The sequence below is a fragment of the Astatotilapia calliptera genome, chromosome 8 (assembly GCF_900246225.1).
Source record: "Astatotilapia calliptera chromosome 8, fAstCal1.2, whole genome shotgun sequence".
NCBI classification, from domain to species: domain Eukaryota; kingdom Metazoa; phylum Chordata; class Actinopteri; order Cichliformes; family Cichlidae; genus Astatotilapia; species Astatotilapia calliptera.
This window is the reverse complement of record NC_039309.1, coordinates 8,909,509-8,934,886: the sequence shown is the minus strand read 5'-3', so window position 1 is coordinate 8,934,886 and position 25,378 is coordinate 8,909,509. Positions and strand designations below refer to the sequence as shown.

The window sequence follows — 25,378 nt, the reverse complement described above, 5'->3', positions numbered from 1 at the left end:
GAACTTTTTGTGCCACTTATCGCTCCACGATGTGTCCCTCTTTTTCTCTCCCAGAGCTTCTGTCCTCTCTCTCTGTGCAGATGAACAACCAGAATTAGTTTCTCTGTTCGACTTTGTTAACCATACTTATAAATGCATGTATATGCATATACATACATACATACATACATACATACATATATACATATCTATCTATCTATCTATCTATCTATCTATCTATCTATCTATCTATCTATCTATCTATCTATCTATCTATCTATCTATCTATCTATCTATCTATCTATCTATCTATCTATCTATCTATCTATCTCTATATATATATATATATATATACGCAACTAACTCTTAGAAACCAGGCACCAGAGGTGGCACTTAAAGCAGAAAAAGAGTGGGCGGTGTAATGTAAGCAGCTGCAGTGAACCTTTAGGTGATTTGCATATCAAATTAAAAAAATACAACACAGCATCAGGCTTTGTTGGTCAGTGAACCACAGTCTGCATATTAATCAGCATTTCAGATGATGAATCCTATTCTGTTAAAACTTCTTCTGTTTATCATTCAAACTATTTCAAATATAAAAACAATAAACAGAGTCTGATAGGTGGGTGATGCATCGGGGCTCACTGCACGTCTTTCCCCCGTTTTTTTGGTTTGCACACACGAGTTTATGCAAAAATATTAAAACAACATTGTTCACGTGACAGACATGACATTAAAGTTCATTAAAGCAAAATCAAAGAAGTAGTGAGAAGTAAAAGTTATATTTAAGTAAAAGTAACAATGGATACTATGTGCAAATTATCCACCATATCCTTCAGGCCATTAGGTCGGACTCTTACTGGCTTTTTTTATGTCTCAAATGGAGACATGCAAAGTTCACATTGCATCTTTCTGATGGCTTTGTTACTGTGAATGCATCTCTCATCTTCACCTTTTCAGGGCATCTCAAACACAACAACTTCGTCAGTGAGCCGGGGGAGTCGTACCCTTGATTGGGTGTCTGAGTCGAGTTTGGCCATAGCCTTCATCCTCAGCTCAGTAGATGCATCTATCACTGCAGGGGACTGGGCATCATCTGGTTGACTTAAACTGCTCTTTCCTACAAGGGTCGGCTTAGTATGTCTGTACTGGTCTCTACTGCTCCCATGGCGTTGTAGCCTCAGGATCTCCAGCTTTGATAGAAGAATAGAATAGAATAGAATAATTTGTCCCACAAGGGGAAATTTGGGTGTAACAGCAGCAGGAAAGACACATATACAAACAAACAGTACACAAGACACAGAACAGAAACATACACAATTTTTACATATTTACATATTTACATCAAGGAAAGTAACATAGTGATACAAGCACCATCCTTCTCACGGAAAGTAGAAAAGACTGGACTCGTTATCGTTGATCTATTTATTGAGTTTTTGGTTCCTGTTGTATTTTTTTGCTTTCTAGTTTCTTTCTGCCTTGTTTATGTTGTAGTGCTTTCTATGTTCCCTCCATTTCAACTATTATTAAAATCTGACTTCTGTTTTTTGTTTTTCCCCAACTTCTATCACTGTCGTCATGTTGCTTCTGAATGGAGCAGGCAGTTGTATTCAGAAAGGTTAAAAAGGCTGTACGCCACCTCATCACTAAGAAGGTGACACATCAGGCTAGCTTCTAGACCTTTTAAGACACTCTCGGGTTGATTGTTGTTGTAGTGCAGAGACGGAGATGAATTTATTTCATTTGCGAGTTGTTATCATGGAAACGCTGGTTTGCTGTTGAAGCATAGACGATGCTCTGAGCAAAAGTGCACTGATGCAACACCGAACGACAGTTGCACAGAGACAAGTTTCAGTGAGCTCAACAGTTATCTGGAAATGATGAACTATGTGAAACCTATTTTTCCCTCCTCCTTTGTCAGCTGCTGTCATCATTCACATTTGTACTGTCACACAGCTCAATTAAAGTATGTCAACAGCTGTTAGACAGTTACTGTGAAATTAGCACAGACAGTCATGGTTCTGATTACAATTTATCTTGTAATGACTTTAGTCTGCCTCACTTTTCCCCAAGAGCCTCCAGCGATTTCTCAAATTTGTCAACACGCAGAGTAAAACTCGCAGTTTCTGTTGCAACGAGAGAATTTCCTTTGGGATGAATAAAGCTTTCTCTTTCCTGCTTGGTGTAACACTTTGATAGTCCTCTCACTTTTTTATTTGTTTTGTTTTGTTTTTTAACTGGAATATCTCACTGAACTCTATACATTACTGTGATATTTGGCTCGCTGTCTCCAGAGGATGACTTGTAAAAACTTTTTTCCCAGACTTTTGTTTATGACGAAATCTCAAGAAAACGTATAGCGTAGCATTATTCACATAAGCCTTGGGGAAACGAAAATGAGAAATGCTGAAAGAAAATGCCGGCTTGTACATTTTAAAAATGAACCTGATCAAATTGGGAATGTGTTATATCCTCAAAAGTGTGGTTACCTTCAGATTTAAAATAAGAACAGGGAACAGTTAAAGATAACAGATAACTGCTGGCAGTCTGATGTATGTATGTAGGGACCTGGTGCCAAAGAAAGGAGGTAAGAACTTGGCGTTTTTCCTCTTGTTCCATGTTCTGTTGTCTTACTCTGAATGACCTACACTCTACTGTGTACATCTTAGTATAAAATCCTGTTATTAAATCTCATAGATATTCTCAGTCCTATGTGTTTTGAAGAGGCAGCTGTGCTTGAACTGAAGGCACCTGGATTTATTTTTAAGGTTTGTTTCATCTTCTTGCCTTCAGCTCGAGCACTTAAACACCATCATGACCTGGATGGATGAGAACCTACACAGATGCTATGTCTCCTGATGGCCACTGGGTGGCATTATAACTACACAATTACAGCAGCCTGTGTGGAAACACGAGCGTGCAGTGCAACTATATGATCAAAAATTTAATGATGATGGACAAAACTGATACGACTTTTGTTTCACTGGGCAAAAAGACATCAGCTGTAAGAGTTTACTATGAGAGTGTGACACCACGTGACTGCAGAGGTTGTGGCTCAGAAGGTAGAGCAGGTTGTCTACCTCCTAAGAAGTGAAAGGCCAGACAGTTGATCCCCGGCTCCAGTCTGCATGTTCATGTATCCTCGAGGAAGATGCTAAACCCTGAGATGCATCTGGGCTACAACTGGGATCATCACGATGATCAGCCCTTACGCGGTTAAAGGCGGGATCTTCTATCATCATCTTTATTGTCACTGAGTATATTAGCAAAATCACACAATAACACATCTCCATTTTTCATCAAACACGCTGCTTTTGCAACACTGATTTGAAATCACCACAAAGTTGCACTTATGAAACTTTACTTGTGAGCTGTTGTTGCTCTAAAAATGTTACACAGTAACACTTCTTGTTTTCCTGTAAGCTCTGGATTTGCTTCATGAAAGGATGTCAACACTCGGTGACGCAACTTCATTGTCACCTTGTCTCCTCATTTGATCCATCAGGGGGAAAAAAAGATTATAATATGTAAAATAATAATTTTATTTTGCATTTGAGGATGAAAATGTATTTTACCTCTGAAGAAAGCAACATGCAACAGAAGGTTTAATCTTTGATTTGATATTTCATGTGTACACTTCTAATGGTTTAGTTCTTCCTTGTGTCTTCACCGAGTTTACCGACCACAATTGCAAAGCAGAGGGTGCCGCAATAACGCGCCAACCTCACACACTCCAGACTTACTCAACAGGTTCCGACACAAAGAGGAACAGCAAATGTATTGAAGAGAAATGACATGAACGTTCATATACATAAACATTCCCTTAAATATATACCAAGTTGACCTTAGAGAGAAAGCTCAGAGTAGGAAGAAGTGAAATCCTCTCTGGCACGGGATGATTTATACAATCCTGTTGAAATTACCAAGAAGAGAATGAACAGAGATGACAAAACCGCCCAATCTGGGCTCTGCCTGCACATTTCTCAAATAGTTTCCTAGCTGAGTCGACCACCGCATCTACTCGCCCTTCTCTGTCCAGCCTCGCTACTCACTCCACTCTCACATTTGGAGGACGTCCCTCACACACAGAGTACATCGGTGGGAAATTAGCAAAAGCCAAATGAAGGCAGAGACTGACTGCTTAACACCAGTTTTAAAAATCTTTGGATATCACCAGTACTAGAATTAAAATATACATGAGTGCGGCAACAAAGCAACCATTTTAATTTATATCTGAAGGAATTTTCCAAGAATGTGAGAAGTGCATTGTTTACCTTTGTTTTGACCCCCAAACGTCCCCAGGCATCCTGAGGACCTTCTGGAGGTTTCAGGTGGCACCAAATATGATTGAGAGGAGGCTGAAATATGTACATCAACCTTTATTTTAGATTATAGTTTGCATGTCAGGAGGTTATTTTAAATAAAGTTATTCATTTTTATAGTATTAATCTTATGTCAATAAAGTCTATTGTGTCTTTTTGCTTAAGTCCAAGTTTAGTTGACAAGGTTAGCCCATTCTGAGGTACAAGCTTGTAGCTTCTAGTTAATTTCAGAGGCAGCTGCTGAAACCAAGTGCCAGCTGTGGTCTTTTCTTTTTTGGTTATGCTTTGAGTATCTTTAGATTTGGTGAAGAAACCTCTGGCTCATTGGTAATCCAGCCACTTTGGGGCATTCTAACACTGCCATTTACACTCACTGACCCTCTGTTAGCTACACCTGCTCATTCATACAAATATCATGCGGCAGCAACTTAATGCATTCAGGCATTTGGGTCTATCCAAGAAAAAAGGTAATCTAAGTGACTTTAAACGTCGTGTAGTTGTTGTGCCAGACTCATTTGAGTATTTCAGAAACTGCTAATCTACTAGGTTTTTTGCACACAACCAGTTTCCCAAGCTGGGACAAGTTTGGGAGTTTACAGAGAATATTCTGATAAAGAGAAAATATCCAGTAAGCAGCAGGTCAGTCCATTCATCCGTCTTCAGTGTTTCTGGGGACGGAAGTCTGTTTCAGCTGTCAAAGGTTGAGAGTTGAGGCAAATCCCGGACAGGATGTCTGTAGCAGGCCTTCAGTGAAAATCCCCATTTGATGCCAGCAGGCAGACGGTAGAGGACAGACTGATGTGAGCTGATAGGAAGGCAACAACAAGGGTCAGAAACTAACTCCATCATCAAAGATGGAACTGTATCAGTGGTTCAAGCTTCTGCTGGTGGTGTAATGGTGTAGACGTAATTTCCTTGACACACTTAGGACCCCTTAGTATCAACTGAGCATGATTTAAACACCAAAGCCTAGCTGAGTATGGTCACTGACCATGTCCATCCTCCTATGACCACAGCATACCTATCTTCCAATGGCTGCTTCCAGCAAGATAACACAACATGTCACAAAAACAGAAATCATATCAAACTGGCTTCTTGAACATAAGAATGAGTTAACTGTACTCAAACAGCCACCAGCTCTCCATCCAATAGAGCACCTTTGGGATGTACAAATCTGCAGCCGCTGTGCAAAATTCTGAGAAATGTTTCCAGCATCTTGTTGAATCTATGGCATGAAGAATTATAGCAATTCTGAAAGCAAAAGGGCCGACCCAGCACTAGCAAAGTGTAAATAATAAAGTGGCCGTGAGTGTATATATAAAAGCCTTTCATATGGCGCTTGGTTCTTTAAAGTTTATCGGCCGCACATCCACGGCCATTTATAATCACCAGCTGAGTTAACATGTATGTCATTGGACTGTGGGAAGAGGGCGAAAGAAACCCACACAGACACAAGCAGGATGTGGTTAGGGTGACACTTACTTGATCTCCCACTTGAGGAGAAATGACAACACACAGGCAGCGTGTACTCTTTGAAACTTGTGGGTTTTTTTATTTGATAATACTGAATACTTTGTCCTTCGCCCGGACTTACACAAAGCATCAAACACATGCACAGTCCTCTATTCACACAAGGAACCCATTTCCCATTTCTCTATACCTTTCTCCGGTTAATCGCTCTCACTCTCACGTTACTCCAGCGCAAGAGGACCTTCGACACTACAGCTAAAGACATCGTAGACAAAGACAGCGAAAACACACGCACGCACACACACTCACAAAAAAAACAACAACAAAAAAAAAAAAAACAACCAAACAAAAAAAAGACAGGTATAATAATAACACTGAAAAAAATACAAAGTAATGGAAACTGGAAAGAGTTTACTTTTAAATTATGCCTCTAATACTCCATCATATATATATTTTTTGTTAATGTAGCTTGAGGTTTATAAAACAGCACTGTAAACATTAAGTAACTGCTTTCTAGGACAGCGATAAAGCTTTCATTAATAACTGGAAGGAGCAAGAAAGTCAAAGCTAATATTAAGCGTATAAAGACCTTATTTTTTTTATTACTCGTGAAATGAACCGTCTGCAAGAATATATCATGAAAACTGCTGTTTGCATTTACAATCAACAGATAATACAAAGACACTGAAATAACATCCCCGGAGCGCTGTTTTTGTTTCCCTTTCACACATAAAATCTGCAAAAAGATCCCTTTTATCCAAACCTTTCACACATCCACTTTTTTGTTCACTGCAAGTACTACTTTATATGTTATGACAGAGATAGCAAGGGATATGCTCGCGCTTTTTTCTGAATATGAATCACCAAAGCACTCAAAAATGGGCGAAAAATTCTGCACCTGAGGTGGATCTGTCGGTCGGGGCGAACGATAATATCTGTCACATCAGAGTGTTCAGGCTCTTGTCTTTACTGGAACTCATCCTCAAAAAGTGCAAATCTAGTTCTAAAGCAGTAAATAATAATAATTATTATTATCAAGTAACAACAAAAGTATATGCATAGGTTCCTTACAGCTACATAACAAAGAAGAGGGGAGGACGTGAAGAGGAAGAAAGGAGGAGGAAGTGTGAGAAATTTGAGATATTTCTGATTGGCCTCTGGGGCAGTGGAGAGGTGGTGTTTAAATTTAGAGCGCTCATCTTCATGCAGCATAGACTGGTCCAGTGAGGCCAGTGACGGTCGCGAAAATCCCCACCCAAAGAAACCAGAGAAGATCATCGGCCGTGCAAGATGATTCACGATCTTTTTAAAGAAAGCGTGTCGTCGTGTGGGCGTGAAAAAAAGTTCCCGGCGGAGACGATGAGAAAACTGTGAATTAAGAGTGCTCGGAGAGAGAGGGAGACAATCGTTTTAAACAAAATGAAATGAAAAAAAATAATAATAAAGGCAACTTGGAATTTGGCTTTGGAATAAAGAAAACTGGAGGATGAGGTAATAAAAGCAGGAAGATGATGGATAACCAATGGCTGTCTGAATACTGGGAATTGATTGGTGGAGATCAGAGCTGTTAAAAATTGCTTTGAAGGGGCAGGAAGTGCTCTGTCTCACTGAGAATTTTTATCCTCCTGACGCCAGCCTCAGGAGGAAGTTACATCACTTGACCAGTCTATGTCTCATGATGCTGTTTTGTTGTTTTTACAGAGCTGCTGTGTCTGAGAACAACCCCTGAGCCTCTCCAAACATAAAGAGTGGCAAAGGGTTGTTTTCAGACCAGCAGGTCATTTCTGTCACATTAGCTTTGCCTTTTTTTTTTTTTTTTAATTATAAAAAAAAAAAAAAATCACTTTATTTCATTGGAATTGTGTACATTTATCTCCGTCAGGCTCTGCGGCGTGCAGTCGCATGTGCTTAGGGGTCCTCGGCATCCAGGAACTCCTTTTTGGGTGGTGCGACGCCGCGGTACCAGGAGCAGGAGCCGTCTGCCCTCTTGACGCAGGCGTAATGGTTGGCTTGGCGACCGTGCACCTGCTTCTCGATCATCAGGTCTGTCCACAGGCACTCCTCAGGAGCCGAGATTTCACAGGGCAGAGAGGGACAGCGCACAATCTGCAGAAACACAGCACAATCCGCTCTTTATGACATCAAACTATCAGAGATGGGTGTCACCTGAAATACCACTGCTGTTAGAAGACCATATCAAATATGCCTTAAGGTCTAATCCTCCAGATTTTCATTAAATCAAGCCTCAGTTTTGCTTCTGAACTTTCAGTGCCAGCATGCTCATATTACCCAACATCTACCAGGAATTTACTGGAAATGTTACAGCATGTAATCTGGAGTCATTTTATCAGCCTGAGTAGCTGTGGTTACACGCACACATTTTTTCCTCCTGACTGCACTCACGTAGATTTAAGATATCAGGGCAACTGTTTACATAAGATTTGACTGTCACGCGGTTTGGTGTTTAGGCAGCCATGTATCAGTAGACATGCTTTCTTTTTGGCATCTCCCTGAAGATGGATAGCCATCACCTGCTCAGTGTCTTCATTATGACGGTTTTAACTCTTTAGAGTTTTAATACAAACAAACTCTCTGCCCAGGGGCAGCTGAGCTTGGAAGCTGCTATTTTTGGAAAAAGCAGAAGTGTATGTTTCCAAAGTTACTTCAACATGGTACAGCCACTCCTGGGAAGTATGTGGCATTGTGTTAAAACACACCTGAATGCTCCAGACCAACAAACTGCCAAAATTCCTATGACCGAAGTAAGAGTGTACTTAGATTGTACCTATATGACCATAGCCAGAGTTTACTGATTTATCTCTCCATTTAAAGAACTTAAGGAAACAGAACAAGCCACTATTTGTGCTTCAAATTCAAAGTCTTCAACTTGTGAAACACTAAGGGGCTTTTATTGTGAAACACCCAAAAACATTTATAACAGATTATTGCCATTTTTAACTTTTAATGAAATAGATCTAATAGATAATTACCTAAATCATTATTACATCAATAATGAATCATTTGAGACCCTCAAAGTTTTCCATCAGCTGTGTCCTGTAACATTTTGTAGTTCACAAAAAAAAGTTTGCCTGTCTTAAAAGTAGAGCGCCCTCTGTAGGAATTTAGTAAAATGAAAATGCACACCTATAACAATCATTTGCTATGAGATTTGTTAGCATAAGATTGCCTTCTGTTGGTTTTTGAGGTACTGGTTAAGCTAGGTTTTGCCCATGTGCACCATAAATCTGCCCAAAAGCACCTTTAAGGGTCGCTAATCAATATATTACTTTGTTCCTATTAAACATCCAAAAAGAGATCAGAGTGAGTACAAGCAATCCCTGTGAGGTGAAAGCTCAAGCTTCAGTTCTTTATACTCTTGCCGGTGTATGACTTCATAGAGAAGAGATAATCATAATATGGTCATCTCAGCGCAGAAGCACAGAAATCCTGCCCACCTGAGCTTCAAACCTTATGTTTGCGAGGCAGCAAAAATGAAGGAAGAGGGCTTACAATGGCTTGTGGATGAGCTACAAGATCACAGATTATTTTGAAAGAATACAATCAGTATAAAAAAATATGGAAGTTGAAAACGTGTAAGACGTTCCTTTTAATCTCTAGAACAATTAATAAAGAAAACAAGTATTCAAGTTACATTTACTGCTCTTGTGTTTATTCCCCTGAATCATGCCTCGTCTTGTTTGCTCTGCTATGTCTGGATGTGTAGTGGAAGAAGTGAATAGCTGTCTTTTTTGTCTCCACGCCACGAGATAAACTGCACATGCGAAGGCGGCCCTCTGCTGCCTTACCTTGCAGTCACAGCCCATCTGGTAGCGCTGGCTGAGGCTCTTCTTCTGGGTGGTGCTCAAGGAGTCCCAGGGCATGATGTAATCACACAAAGTCACATGCATGCTGCCGCTGGCCTCGGCCTTGCCTGTATATAAAAAAAAAGAAAAAGAAAAAGTACACGTGTGACAGACAAACTTCAGACATAACAATATGCATGGTAAACACCACCATCACCAAGGCCAGGGTGCATCAGTATAAATGTTCTGGAAAAAAATCTGAACTTGTAAACATCAGATGACAGATTCGTGGAAAACCACTGATGAAATCTGTTACTTTCCAGACTGGTGCCTGCAGGCGTCAACACGGGCCACCTGTCCTTGTCAAGAGCTTGTGTTTATGTTTCGTGCATAAAGGGGCACCAGTCAAAACAAGCGGATATTTCGAGATGAGATTACAAATCTATGGAGGCTGCACCCTCTCCACTTTGCCACTATCTGTCTGCATAGCAGCTCCCAACACGCATGTCCTCGCAGACGGGACTGACTCACATTTCAATGCAACTCCTCTACTCGTTAACCCTTCGCACTAAAGAAACGATGAATCATTCTGAAAGATGCCCCGGTCAGCAGAAATCTAACTTTCTTTCCCACTGCACAAAGTCCCTACATCTTGAGAAAAGAGAGTCGGGGAGAAAATGCTGGCTTCAGCAGTTCCTCCTCTTACAACTCTCTGTAATTACGGGCCAGTGTTTGCGGGCGCATCTCTGACTGTGATGGAGAAACCAGAGCACGAATGACATCACGATCCTCTGTGTCTCCGCTACTCTGCAAACTGAGTCTCATTCTGACGCTGCGACTGCCTATCTTGCTTTAAAAATCGAAATAACCACCACAGGAAGAAAGCTGTGTCCAGGTATAATTATATTTGATAGGCAACTCATTGGTGTGCCTCACAGAAGCTGGCTGGGCCTTTTCTGTTGAGGGTTGCATGTTCTCCTCATTTCCTTCCACAGTCCAGAGACATGAACATCAGGGTACTGGTGATATTAAAGCGGCTGTAGATGTGAATAATTGGCTGTCACTGCCTTATGACAGACTGGTGACCTGTCCAGAGCGTACCAAAGAGGTGAGGAGCTGAGGAAAGGCTGTCGGTGGAGCTGTGGGTGGCCGCATGATATATAACCCACAGAGGGCACCAACCATAAAAACATAAAACCCATCTACTAAGATTTTTTTTGCTTCTGTGATCTGAGTACTGCAACAGACTAAAGATCTACTAGTAACCAACAGACAACTTTGTAGATAACGCGGGTAATGAGCTAATCTAATCAAAACTGGAAATCAGCAGCTCATATTCCCATTAGAGGTGGGAATCACCATACATCCCACGATACGATATTATCACAATACTTAATGCACGATACGATATTATTGCAATTTTTTTTTTATATTTTGCGATATTCAGATTCTGTACATAAAATAAATATTGATAAAGTTTACCTTTATCTAATATCAAAGTCTCACACTCAGTCTTTCTCTCATTTCAGTCAGTTTTATTGTTGACAAACTGAACAGTTTGTATTACAGTCTAGTCCAACTTAACTGAATGCAACCATCTGGTACAATCATAGCTATTCTGAACTATGAAATTTATGAAAACTATGCAGCCCATTCAGCAACTGAAGAATTTGAAAGTAAATTAAAACAAAATATAATTTTACATTAAATAAAAAAAGTTTTAAACTTAATTAAAATAAAACATGTCTTAAATTAACATAAGTTAACTGTCATGTTTATTGCTGCCAAAAAAAAAAAGTTAAACACATTTGGACAGTGAAGGAATGTCAGGATTCTTGCTCAGAAAAAGGATCAACAGGCTCTGAAGTCAGAGCATGTTCCAGTCCACAAAAACCTTTTTTGCAACAAAATATCGATTTCTGCTGTCCCTGTATCGATACATTATTAGCAAACAAAATATCACGATACTACACAGTATCGATTTTTTCCCCCACCCCTAATTCCCATATGCGTCTGCTCTGTTTAGCAATGACTGGAAACACAGAATCAAAGCCATCCATGCTGTCTTTTATCTGCCTGCTTATTTAAAGAGCATTAAAGTACAACACATTATTTAACAGTAAAATATTGTTTCGTTCAAACAAAACTTAAAATTATGTTCTAGAGTCCTTTTTTGTCCAGTATCATTAACTATTTAAATATTAACTGTTAAATATTTCCAATTTTATTCTGCTTATCCAGGGCTGGGGTCTAACCTGGGCTTTTCCTTTGTTGGGACGTCCCCGGTACACTTCACCCAGGAGGGATCCTTGTCATCCTGACCCACCTCAGCTGACTCCTTTCGATGTGGAGGAGTAGCGGTTCAACTCTGAGCCCCTCCCGAATGACTGAACTTCTCGCTCTATATCTAAGCAAGGGGTTGGCCAGTCCCAAAGTGAGAATCATACTAAGCTAAACCAACTAAGGCCTCTGTCAGACAGGCCTAGAGACTCGTCATTGATCCATCAGGGAAAAGTATGCATTTCCTAACCAGTTTCTGAGTAGTTACAAACCAGAAACTGTGACTCTTTAAAGTAAAAGTTGCACCTTTTGAAATGTGTTGGGTAAAATATTTAGGCAGATTTTATTCCATGCAAACTGGGAACAACTGTACTAATCTCCCAGCAACAAAAGCAATTACAAGGGCCTTTGTGGTGGCGCACCCTCTTGCTGGAGCAGGAGGAGACTAGGTATGGAAACCAATTTTTATCTAGAACTGGGAGTACACTGGCTTGTGGCCCCACTGTGGATGGGTTAACTCTAAATATTGTCAGCTAATGCCCAGCTGTGTTTTGGATTTCTACTATCTCTACAGAAGTTAGAGGTCAGAAGCCTCTAACTTCTGACCCTTTAGCAGCAGAATAAGCAGTTTATCAACTTGTCGCTAACACTGTTTGTCTGTTGTTTGGGCAGTGGGTTTCACAGCTTTTCCTCTAAAGACAAGCAGCTGCCTGCTGTGGCTGACAGCGGTGCTATTGAGACACTGACGCCAAAGCCAAACTGTAACGCTGTGGTCAGAAAGGTAAACAATTGGCTGAAATTTGTTGCTCTGAGTTTAGAAGGTTTGTTCACCACTTCAAGTTACTCTGTTGACTTTAAGGCAGTCACGTGATGTGCTGTTAGTGTTAAATAATGAATACAGCTGGTTCCAGTTTACAAATTTTGAAAAAATGACGCAGATGTTATGCAGATGTAAACAGTCACTAAGGCATAAAATACCTCAGGAGCTTAAGCTGTACCACAACAGACAAGGTCCCTCCCAGTCTCCACAGGATTTAGCCAGCAGAGTATCATTACCTATAATAACATAAACAGCTGCTCCACCAACATGCAAAATTGCCCACTACTCTTTATCCGATCTCAGGTTTGTCTGCCCGGCTGTTTGCACCTGCAGGACCATATCTGATTATCTGTTTGCATGTTCTGTGCTGTGCTTCTCTCTGTCTGTGCATTCTTTCACTTTTTGTTTTATATAATGATGTATACAAACTATACATCATTATACCTATCCCTCCGACAACAGCAGCTTCTTTTCCACAAGCTAGCTGAGATTATCAAATTTCATTTGCAGTATTATTTCCGGGAGACAGGGGATATTCACACAAACCTGAGATCAGATACTCCTTCTTGCCGGTGGCATCAAGGGTGACGCCGCAAACGGCGGACACGGGAGCAGTGAAGACAGATTCGATGTCCTGGGTAGGTCCCTTGAACATCTGAAAATTAAACACAGTGCACAGGGTATTAATAGCGGACTCAATGTCAAACCTTTTTGGCTAAAACAGTGAGGATATTCTTACCTTGATCTGTTTGACCTCATACTGGATCCTCTTGATGGGGTTCCCATAGATGTCGTTCCCAGAATCCACTTCTCTCTCTCCCACCACCTTTGCTCGAATCACTGGTTGGGAAACACAGAAACACGGCGTCAGAGGCTGCAGGAATTCATTGCATTTACTCACTGAAGCTTTCATTGTCTTTCATACCAATGAACAAAAGAGTAGAAACAAAAAAAGTCAAAATGATTCCCACTAAAAAACGATAAAAAGGGAAACCTGCTAATGTTTGTTGGGTAATGGCTAAAACTTTGGATGCAGGCCCCATAAGCCCCATACTGTAATTGGTGTTCGTCTGCATGTCCACCAATTAGGTCAAAAAGTAAATGAACGAAACTAACTCCCCCCTAATTAAGTTAAAGTAACTCACAAATGAAGCAAAAGGTTAAACAAAAGGTTAACAACTATGTTACAAAATATCAGTTTCCTTTAATCAAAGCTGAAATTTACGAGTTTGTAAACAAACAAATGCATTTCGACAGGAATCACCCCATCACTGATTTAGCAACTGTAAACCATCTGTAACTTAAAGGGACCTACTATGCTTCTACTTGTTTTCAGTTTTACATACACTGTTACATGGCGTTAAACATGGCCAAAGTTTCGAATAACGAGAACAGTTCGTGTACAAATAATGTCTGTGACCAATGTTCACACGTCAGCCTGCTCTAAACACACAGTTTAGCATAGTTTTTTCTACTTGTAGTTCTGTGTGATGTCACTGAGAGCAGACATCCCTAATATGCTGATGTGCTGAGGTGTGTTGATCAAATCTTCTACTTGTGAGGAATAGCCGCCTGGACAAAGAGGCTTAAAAGGAGGCGTAAAGGGGTGTCCCTAAAGGACATGATTAAATTCAGTTGTAGTATATACAGCATCAAATCACAACAACGGTTTCCTCGAGGTACTTTATGCTGTAAGGTAAAGACTACAATAATACAGAGAAAACGCCAACAATCCCAACACCTTATCAGTGAGCAGCTGGTGAGAGTGAGAGTGCACCCAGTACACAGGAAATAATGACATACCCTATAATAAATACATTAGTTTCCAGAGTTATAAATGTGAGGCTTATGAATACTGATATCTCAACCTTAATAGTACAGTATACATTATAAATTGGCTAATCCATCATAAATTTATTATGTCTTTTGTAGGGCTGTGTGATATGACCAAAATCTCATATCCCGATATAAGAATTCTATCGTCCCGATAACGATATAAATCACAAAAATGTAACATTTTCTGTAAATTCTGTGAATCTCGTGCAGCTCGTCTTGCGGGAAGCGTTTCCTGATGCACGTCATGTAGTTGGAGTAGAGTGTTTTAACAGACAAAAGTTGTAACAGCCGCCGTTTTCTTTGTGAGTATTTATTACACGGCGTGCTGCGGGGAAAAGCCTGTTCTAACGTTTGAGTCTAAGGTTTATTTTTTAGCACCTGACGGCTCTTTTTTACTTCTCATCCGTAAATAATCTGCTCTTTCACGTGATTCAGTTTATTTTGAAAAGTCTCAACAGGATCTTGAGCTTTATTGTGAAAGGTTTATGTGGAACATAAACAAGCGGACACACGATGCTGTTACCGTCGTTGTTGCTAACCACAACGCATAAAAACAGGCGCTTGTCCGTCCGTAGTGTGGTTATATTAAATATAAGAGAGAACTTTAAGAAATTAATATAGCCACTACACTGACCATCCAAACAAAAAAAATATTGCCGTAAACAGTTTATTTTGCGACACCACGAAACAAACGACAGCGTAAAATGAAACGATAGACGTTTTTATATCGTCATCCAATATATATCGTTATATCGAACAGCCCTAGTCTTTTGTTTTTTTCCGCAGCATTTCATCCAATTTTTCTGCTTGTTATTACAAATGAACAAAAGTGAAACCCATAATTACGTTGACTCCCATACAATGTAACACTGCATAATGGCTATGTTCAAAATCTGGCCCTATTTATTATAAAATGCACTACATTTATAATAAGTCCAGATACATGACAGTCATTTTACTTGACTCATAAAAATTTGTCACTGGTCTCAAAAAAACAAAACAAAACAAAGCAGCTGAAAATGTTCACCGCCTACAGAATTAGAGGCCAAAATCAGCATTGCACAGCTCTGATATTCTGAATATTCTGGATACAGAAAGTAAAGGGCAGGTACTTTGGGCAGGTACTTTGTTTGTACCTGCCAAGGACTTTGACTAATAAATAACTGAGCAACACAATCAGCTGCCTCTCCAGAGAGTGTCTCATCCCATGGATGAACTTCACTGTTTTGCTCTGCAGCAGGGAATCTTACTTTTCCATCTACTGCAGTGACAAATGATGCAGTTGAAGAAAAAAGCATTCAGAGTGAAGACATCGATGACCTTGTCAGCTTGCTGGTGATAAAATACTGTTAGGTAGGTTAGGAGCGACTAGACTTTCAAAATAACAGTTGCTAGCAAATCATTTTTGGATGGTGTTCTCTCAGACAGACAAAAAAATAGAATTGAAATAACTCTGGTACATTGGTGGTCATTATTATACCTCTGTTACCCGCCTAAGTAGGGTCTATGTGTGGAAAACACTGCTTATGACTCCACATCACAGGCTAAAAAAAAGCCCAAACCACCCATCGAGCTGCCTTAAAGTCTCATCCAAACACCACAACAAAATGAATTTTAGCATCTAAAGTGGTCCAGTCAATGAAAACCCAACCAGAAGTCGCCATCAGCCAACATTAGAGGAGGGACAGACACATGACTTGGCGTGCAGCACAAACCTTCCTGCTTCAAAACATGACCAGGGAAACCATCACAGGACAAGAGCTGAGGATTAAGAATACAACTTGAAAGCTGATATACTGAGAAGGACTTGGCCAGAGGTTTGTTTCTCACCATGCGTGTGTGTTTGTGCGCGCGTGTGTGTATTTTAACGGCCTGACTGACTTCAAGCTTCAACTATGCTTAGGGCATTTATTCAGAATGGAAAATATGAGCAATACAGGGGGGAAAAAAACATAAAGTAAGCAGGAACAGAGGACACACACACACACATCTATAAACACACATACAGTCGACTGCTGCTGCTCTTACACCCTCGGGTTCAGTTTATGGCTTAGAGCAGATACAAATATGGAGGTTCACAGCTCCCAGAGTTAATAGTGTCTCTTTCTTTCTCCTTCTTTTTTAGTCTTACTAAACATGGTACTAAACTCTGTACAGAACAATCATTTAGTCTAAAAAATGTCCAGAAAGTGAAAATGATACAATGATAACATGTGATGTAAATTATTGTTAAATCCATCTCATTATTAATTCAGCTAGTAATTCAGCGGCCAGCCAAAATAATACCTGCCCTCTTTAAATAAACATGTACACATGTCCAAAATAACACTGCGTTTCCTATAAACACTTCTCCCCATAGCAACCGGTGGTTGTCAACCAATCTTTAGCCTTTTGTGACTGGTGTTGAAATAATTCATACTGAAAAAAAAACAACTACATATATAAAAGGTTCACTGGTAAAGACAGAGACTAAAAGCAGAGTTAAGGAGCCTTTACAATGGTTTTTCGTATGAAAAAAGTCGTGGCAACAACACATGTGGGCTGTTTTTTGGGTGTCTGTGAATCATTATAAAATTTTTAAATATTTTATCTATACCTCTACTAATAAAAAAGTATTACATTGTTTTAAAATTGGATTGGATTTAAATACATTTAGTCCTCACATCATGAGAACTGCCTGCACGTAATGCAGCTTTTTTCCCCTCACCTAATATCATTCAGATCATGCAGTGTGTCTGTATCGTTAAGGCTGCACTTTACCGTTTGACTAACTATTTCAGGCTGTTTGTTAATGTGTAAATATAACACTAGGCTGACGAAATACATCTGCCAATTTAACCATCATAGTTAAGATGTAGCTAAGATCTCAAATGTTCAACATTCATCCATATTTAGTCCTCAGAGCGAGTTGATTTAGGCTCAGATGGCCGTTGGGCTTGCAGTACATTGGTAAAAATCCTGAAGAAGATGATGAAGAAATCGTTGCAAAACAGCCTCCTCAGCTTACAGATGCGCATTTGGACCGTTTTCTTAATCTCAACAACACTTTAATTGGACCTGACTGCTAATTTTGAACTGACACCATGTTTACATGAAAGCAGTGTATTACTTTGTAATGTGAGGCTGTTCTTAAAGCACACTTAGATTGATAGTATGATCACCTTGCTTGATATATAGCCTGAAAACGTAGGCTGTTATCTTCATATTACGCCTCTTAATGAGGACCAGATTTGATCTGAATATTAGATTTAAAGGGTGATATAAACTAATTGCTGTTATTATTACGGCTATTGTTGTGTTTACATGTTTTTATAATGTCTCTATGTGGCAATAAAGTAGGGCTGGGCGATATGACCCAAAATTCATATCTCGAAATTTTTTAGCTGGATGGCGATATAAGATATATATCTCGATATTTTTTTTAAAGCCATAAGTTAAGAACAAAAAGAGAGTTCTTAGTCACACTGTGTGCCAGATGTCACACGGGCACTTTTATTTACATACAGCGTAGATGTACATGAAGAAATTACTCAAAAATAAATTATCAGCATTTATTAAATAATCATGGTCCATAAATAAAAGAAAACAATGTTGTTTTTGTGCATAACAAAAAGCTCACAATTGTGCAGTCAAAATGTAAACTAATAGACGCTGAGCGTAATAACAAAGAGACAGATTTCACAGCTGCACCACGTCTCTGAACAGGTGCCATTTGTGGTCCTTATACACACACAGTACGTATCACTCCGCGAGGCTCCTCCTCGGTAGCCGTAATCCTCCGACAATCCATCAAGCGGTGCAGCTCCGTAGCTTAGCAAAGTCATATTAAAACATTTTTTGACAGATTGCTGAGCGCTGTGTACCACATAAAATCGGTTCGCGGTCAGTAAGCACAACCAGAATTCATACATAAGGCGCACTGTCGATTTTTTGAGAAAATGAAAGGATTTTAGGCCGTGCACCCCTTCCGGGCTGCATGTCGTTAGAGCGGTTAGCTCGCTAACACGTTGACGCCGTCCAGCCCCACGCACGGGGCGATCCGCAGTAACTCGCTAATGCTGGGCTTACACTGTGCGATTTTTGGCCGATTTTTGAGTCGTGCGACCGTTTTGGCGATCGGCCCGATTTTGGCCTTCATCGTGCATCGTGTAGTATACGTGGGGTAACGAGAAGCGATTAACACCTCACGACCAGCTCCCGATCATCAATCGCTTGGTCGCGAGGATTTCAAACCTGTTTGAAATCCTCGCGACCGCCGTGAGGGCGTCACCGTAGTTTCTCACACTGCGCACGCGCAAACACAAATGTCAGCGAAAAAGGCGGCGCAGCACAGCAGTGTAGCGTGTGATGTGGACACAAGCGATGGAGGCACAACTTGTAGAACTTTGGAAAGCTCATCCGAGCCTTTTCGATGTGGCATCACAAAATTATCACGACCACAACAACCGTGGAAATAGTTGGATTTACACTACTGCTCAATCACAGCTGCCTGATCAATGTTTTTCATTAGCAATTTAGCAAAGTTGATGGTGGTGGTGGTGTGTCTGTGTGAGTGAAAGACAGAGAGGGAGAGCGAGCGACAGAATTTCTGTTATAACCTTCATTTTATGGACGCACAGTGTGAGCACTCGGGTCGCATCAGAGCATCGGGCGGTATAGTGTGAGACCTGCATCGTGACCTATGAACTTCTAACCCCTGCGAGTCAATCGTACAGTTTGAGCAGGAGCTGAATCGCGCGACTGAAAAAAATCGCACAGTGTCTGCCCAGCATAACGGAGATTTTCCGCTTTCATCTTGTTATTGCCTGCAGGTGAAGCTATGGGGGAGGGGGAGTTGTGTTCAGTGAAGGAGAGGCGAGGCCGAGTAACGTTACGTAGAGACAAAAGTGGACGAAAGAGAGGCAAACCTGCGCCCAGCCCTACAATAAAGGTTTTAGTAACAAAGTAACAAGAAAAACCTAAAGGCTAAATTACAGAACAGGTTTTAATTTACCAGGATTAACAAAGAAGAAGATGAAAGGTTTAAGAACAAATCTTCTTCAGAAGAATGAATCTGTTTTTTTTAATCAGCACCATGAGCACAAACATACTACTTTTTAAGGTTTCTTTTTTTTTTTTGAGAAACCAAGTTCCCCAGAATCAAACCCCCACATTTTAGTTGCACTTTGATGGTCATGCAAATGTTCAGCTGCAGCAGCCAGAGCACGCACACACACACACACACACACACACACGGCAGTATACCTGTTTGGCACTCGCTCCTGCATTCCTCCCAGTTTTTCCGCTCTCATTTCCTGACCTCATTCTGAGCCACAAACTAATGAGCAAAGAATCAGCAGCAGGACACAATACTGAGAGGAAATTACCCTGTTATTCACAACAGATTGCTGTTATGGGAGCTTATCTGTCTCCCTCAGTGTTGCAGACATGTTTACTTCTCAGTTAGTTTCTCCCCTTCAATAAAGCCAGAGCGGATCATCCTGTGCAGTCTAAACAGTGTGTTGCAGAGGCGGCAGACTACTCAGCACGATGCTAAAACAGCATGACTACCACGAGCCTGCAGGCAGCAGTTTCACCGCAGGTTGATCCAAAAGTCATCCGATCAGCAGCACTCAATCAGCAGCCATAAACCACCAACTGACCCACATTTCAAACGGTCCCCTACCGTCAGACCGGGACGACACATAATGACTTCTACATACATATTAGTTGCACTACGAAATGTTTTCCATGCAAACCCCCATATGAACGCACACACCACATCCTAAGTGCCCCCCGATTCGTTCCACTGCATGACTGTCCATTTCTTTTTTCATACGCCAGTGACCACCAAATCATCCCTGACTCTCTTGGTATGGTTTGTTCAGCTCCAGGCGTATGTGAGCCTTCTGTTTAACCTGTCATTTGAACAGAAACAAACCGCCCTCAAACACAATTCAGCCGGCACCTCTGGTTACACCTGCATGAAGACCTGAAGGCTCTGGTTTACCCTGACACAGTTACCGGAGCTGACATGACGGTGATCGAGTCAGCATGAAAAGGATGAGCTGGGGTGGAGGTGGGTTGCAAAGCAGCTTGCAGGGAAAGAAGTAATTGTTTGTCCAAACACCCCACCTTATATTGGATTTGCCAATAAAATGCATAGAAGTGGATCAGCTGAAGATGAAATCAGAGAGCCAAGCTTGACTTGACCTGCCTGAAGTAACAATTTGCAAACACATTGAAACGTGGTGAACTCCTCAGCGCTTTTGCCATTAAATCCTAATTGTTTCAGCATGCAACGTATGATGTATGTGCTGAACCAACACTGTACACCTCTCCAGGTGAGCCTGAAGCTATTTATTAGCGTTTCCTCCCCCACAGGCTGCAGAAGCCTTTGTAAAATCCTCCTCTTGATTTTCTTCCTAGCTCTATAGTTTTGTGATGATGAAACCTCTGCTTAACATCACAGACTGTTGACACAGGGTTTTAAAGATAATCCAAACATGCTTTTAGAAGAAAAAGTAAATAACAGAAATACTACTGTTGTCCCTCAGAACACTTTTTGTTCATGAAAGGGACAAAGAAGAATGGAAAGCTTATGGGAAAAAAACGGTATAAACCATCCAAATCCAGGTACTTAAGGTTGGTTTGGAAAACTCATAAAAGGCCTTTACTTTTCCGAACTGATCTCCAGTACCTGGATTTGGATGTTTTATTCAGTTTTTGGGTCATGAGCTTTCCATTTTTCTTTGGCAATTGATGTGTTTGGTAAAAGCATCTTGCACAGCTCAGACAGCTCCGTTGCTATCGTGAAAAAATGAAGAAATACAGTTAGAACAATTACACCTTTTTGTCCAGCAAAAGCACCTAAGACAGAAACAGTTCAATCAGGTACTGTGAACACTCCAAAAATGAGACACTTGACTTTATTTTTATTTTTATTAGGTTTGCAATCATAGCAGCAAAATGTGGTTCAGGCTGACATCTGCCTTGTTAGCGCTTATCAGCTAATCAGTAAATCAGAAGATATTTATGAAAGGCTCTGGCTGGAGTTCATCTTTCGTGCACATCGATGTCACATTAGCTACATATTTAGAATAGGTGTGGTGAAGATAAACCAACTTAGTCACTTTACAGCAAATATTTCTTTGTTTCCCTGTCGCTACAGGCAAACGACGTCAGGAAAAACAAACCATCTGTACCAGCTTTATTTTACACGTCACTGTTTTCTACAATCGGTGCTCATTTTTACTTCATTTGAAATTTTTGACATTATTACGTCTGTATTGATAGTTTAACTGTAAAGTTTTTATGCTATACTTTATGCATTTTTTTGTCTTTGAATCTTTTACATTTTTGGAGTGATAATAATTGTTATCAAGGCTGTATAAACAACCATATTATAGGACTTTTGTCATTTAATTTTTTTAGCCCAAGTTTCTTATTAACTATCCTCCAAAGGAGTGCCATTATATTTCTTTTTTAGTGACATGTGTTGGGGATGTTTCTGTATTTCCATGAAAGGACGTGTACACGTGCTGTCATCCACGCCATGTCCACTGCTGAGATCGGTGACTCTGATCTCTCAGACCGCTGACCAGAGTGAGCTAAACTGGGAAAGGGTGAGGGAAGTTCCCCTTTATGGGCAACGGATTTATATGAAAAGAGGATGTTTGTCGCGTTTGTGTGTGTGCGATTGTACCGTGGGTGCATGACACTGCACGATTTTTATGGCTTGTGGTCTGACCTAGAGTATCACTTTGACTGGAAAACAGAAGATGACACACACAAACACACAGCTGGTTCCCGCCTATGTGGTATGTGTATCAACAAGCAAGGAGTGGGATCCCATTCCACCAAAACAAATCCCAATTGTCAGACTGCGCAACTTTTGACAATGTCACTTTGTTGCTGCCTACATGCACATTTCAGCCAACTCTCATCCGACACAGCCCGCCCTTCACAAGCCCTCAAAACCCATTCCACCCCTTCTTCACCTCTTCCTCTGCAGTGTTTCATCTAGATGTTTCTGGGCTGGACAGTGACATCGACCATTGTTGCCGTTTGCGTGCATCCTCCCCCAGCTGTGACAAAAGCTTTCCTGACTCACAGATGCTTTAAAAAAAGACAAACAATTGGAACACCTTGCCTCTGAGACATCCTGTCTGCAAGACCTGCCAACTCAGCAAGAGATTGAGTCACACCTCAAAATAGAGCTGTCAATTTGCAATAAGGAATTACAAGGATGCACATCTTACCAGCACAGACTCAAAAGTAAAATGCAGGATGAAAAAAAACAAAACATCTTCAGCTTTCTTCTTCTCATTCATCCCATGCATATTTTAACTTGCACTGTGACTTTTATTGTTTTTCCCCTCTAAACACACTCTGAACTGACAGCCAGATGTCATCCGAGCCAGTGTGTCTGTGTGTGTCAGTCTACCGTGCATGGCGGCAGGCCTTTAGTTGTCTATCTGGGGTGTGAAAGAGTGTGTACAAGTGTGTGTCCGTACACTGCATCGGAGCAAACTTGGGAAAACCCCAGAAACATTCCTGTAATTCCTCTCAGCACCACCCCATGCAGGAAGAAACTGGACAGGAATGGAAATTTAAAAAGGAAAAAAAAAGGAGTGAGGGAGGAAAGCTCGTGGTGTGACATATTCTGCGGTTGAGATTCAATCCCCCCCCCCCCCCACACACACACACACACACAAACCCGTTAAATTTCTCCCTCACTTTCCCCATCCCTTGTCCTCTCTTCAGCTCGCTCCCTCCTTGTCTCTTTTCCCTCTCTGGTGCCACGTTGCCCTGCAAAATGCAGGCGACGCCGCTTCGTCCCGAGGCTGCTGAGGGTGAAGCTCGGTAAGCAAACACTCCCAGAGCAGAGGCTTTGGGTTCACACAGATGATCTCAAACTGCTTCCAGTCTCTTAGCTCTCACGCTAACAGAGTGGAGGTACACCCTTTGAGTTTGTATAAAGTGGATTTTGGGGGAGATTTAAACCACAAAGTTCATTAAGGTCATCATTAACTTATCAATAAGTGTCACAAATGCACTCCTAACTCCTCACAGTGTTGCAGAGCAGAACATTATGGGGATCTGACCTGAGTGTGTTTCTATTTTTAAAAATAATACATCTGAAAGAAGACATTTTGGAGGTCTAACATTATCAACATGACATGGCAAAAAATATGACAATGTGATCTGTAAGTGTAGAGCCGAATGTAGTGCAAACTGTCTGGGCCATGGCCTTGAGGAGCAACACCCCTACCACCACCAGCAGCACCTTCAGGCTTTCCAGGGTTTCCAGCAGCTTAGTTGAGTCCATTCAACCGTGGCCAGAGGATGGGCTAGTTAGCTGTGCAGGAGCCTGGCTCACTGCACGAGAGGCCAGGTAAACATAAACAACAACAACATAAACAACAACAGGAGTAGACCCCGCGGCTGGACTCACCTACGTCGGCGTTGCAGAACGCCTGTTGCGGATGTACCGGAGCGCAGCTGCACGCTTCCACGAGCTCCTCCGCCCGCCACAGGACCAGCAGCGCGAGCGTGCAAAGGATGCCGTTAACGGAAAACGGCATCGTGGTAAACACTGATGGCGATGTTTTTCAGCTCCTGCGTGGATGTTGTGCTCTGCGCAGATGCGTTGCAGTGTGGCTCCAGCGGCAGCGTCCCCTCTCCGTCGTTTTTCTAACGACACACACGTCAACGACAACACACGGGCGCGCGCTCAGCTCCAGGTAAAAAGGTGAAGTTACACGGTGCGTTTGGTGCCCTCCGGATTTCCCCCGACTTTCCGTTTTCTGCAGCTGTCTGTCTGTCTGGACTGTTTTTGTTTCAAGGCGTTTTATAAAGCTGGCCGTGCGACTCCTCCCCCCAGCGCAGGGTGGTCCTGCAGAGGGCGCTGAGTGCTCAGTCGGACCCACCGGACATTTGGATAGGGTCCCAAAGGAAATTTGAAAAATATTGCCCCTGCGCCCTCATAATATCATAATACACGGTATTGGTTGAAAAGTGGGCCTGCACTCGAGTGTAAAGCTGAAAAATTGTTGCAACAAGTATTTAGACAGAAAGAAAATAATATAAAATCATTAAACTTGTATTACTGGATACAAGGTTGTGATAGTTCACACAAACTAATCTAAAAATCTAAAAGTGACATGGAAAAAAAGGTTTTACTTAAGTAGAGCTTATCAATTCCAAAAAGATTAAAAAAAAGTTTGGGTGCTGTGGAAAATATGTATAATCTCACAAACTCATATTTTATGCACATAGGATTACAGAAAACATATCAAATGTCTCATGGAAAGTAGTAGCTCATTTTGATTCCGTTGGCAGTTGCCAATAAAAGGCTTAAAAACTAAGTGGGATTAAGAGGAAACTGTTGGAGGAATGCTTTGCAACTAATTAGGGTTGTTGGCAACAGGTCTCTAACATGACTGGGTATTTAAAAAAAAAAAGCTTTACAGAGAGTTTCTCAGAATTAGAGGTGGACAGATGTTCACTGTTCTTCAAAAAACAAAATGTGGAGCACGTTCAGAATAATGCTCCTCAGTGCAAAATTGTGAAGACTTTAAATATCTCCTGATCTGAAGTGCAAAATATCATTCAGATTCAGAAAATCTGGAGAAATCTCTGTGCGCATCAGACGAGGCTAAAAATCAGTATTGGATGTCTGTACTGTTCAAGTCTATATGCAACAATAAATTAAAAACAGGGATGATTCTGTCATGCAAATCACTGCATGGGCTCAGGAACAGATGCAGGTTGGAGTCCTCACAAAGCTCATTTTAAATGGACTAAAGTGAAGTAGAAAACTGTTAATATTATTTCTGGTTTGTTAATAATGCTCAGTTCAAAAACCTGCATCTGTGATGGTATGG

The 25,378-nt window shown here is 41.1% G+C and overlaps 1 protein-coding gene across 1 annotated transcript; it reads right to left on the bottom strand.

Moving 5' to 3' along the window:
* Window positions 1–7,573: 7,573 nt before the first annotated feature.
* timp2a (TIMP metallopeptidase inhibitor 2a) lies at window positions 7,574–24,392 on the bottom strand. Its single transcript, XM_026178341.1, has 5 exons — window positions 23,947–24,392; window positions 13,414–13,514; window positions 13,221–13,329; window positions 9,578–9,702; window positions 7,574–7,877 (listed from the first exon to the last, which is right to left on the bottom strand). The coding sequence occupies exons 1-5, from the start codon at window positions 24,074–24,076 to the stop codon at window positions 7,680–7,682; spliced, it is 663 nt and encodes a 220-aa protein (XP_026034126.1). The 5' UTR covers window positions 24,077–24,392; the 3' UTR covers window positions 7,574–7,679.
* Between the last annotated feature and the right edge of the window lie 986 nt (window positions 24,393–25,378).

Bases quoted from the DNA above. Each gene is read 5' to 3' on its own strand.
- timp2a (XM_026178341.1), bottom strand. From the start codon at position 24,076: ATGCCGTTTTCCGTTAACGGCATCCTTTGCACGCTCGCGCTGCTGGTC. The intron at 13,515-23,946 runs GTGAGTCCAGCC...TTTCCCAACCAG, and splicing joins GTTCTGCAACGCCGACGTAG to TGATTCGAGCAAAGGTGGTG. The intron at 13,330-13,413 runs GTAAGAATATCC...TTTAATTTTCAG, and splicing joins ATGAGGTCAAACAGATCAAG to ATGTTCAAGGGACCTACCCA.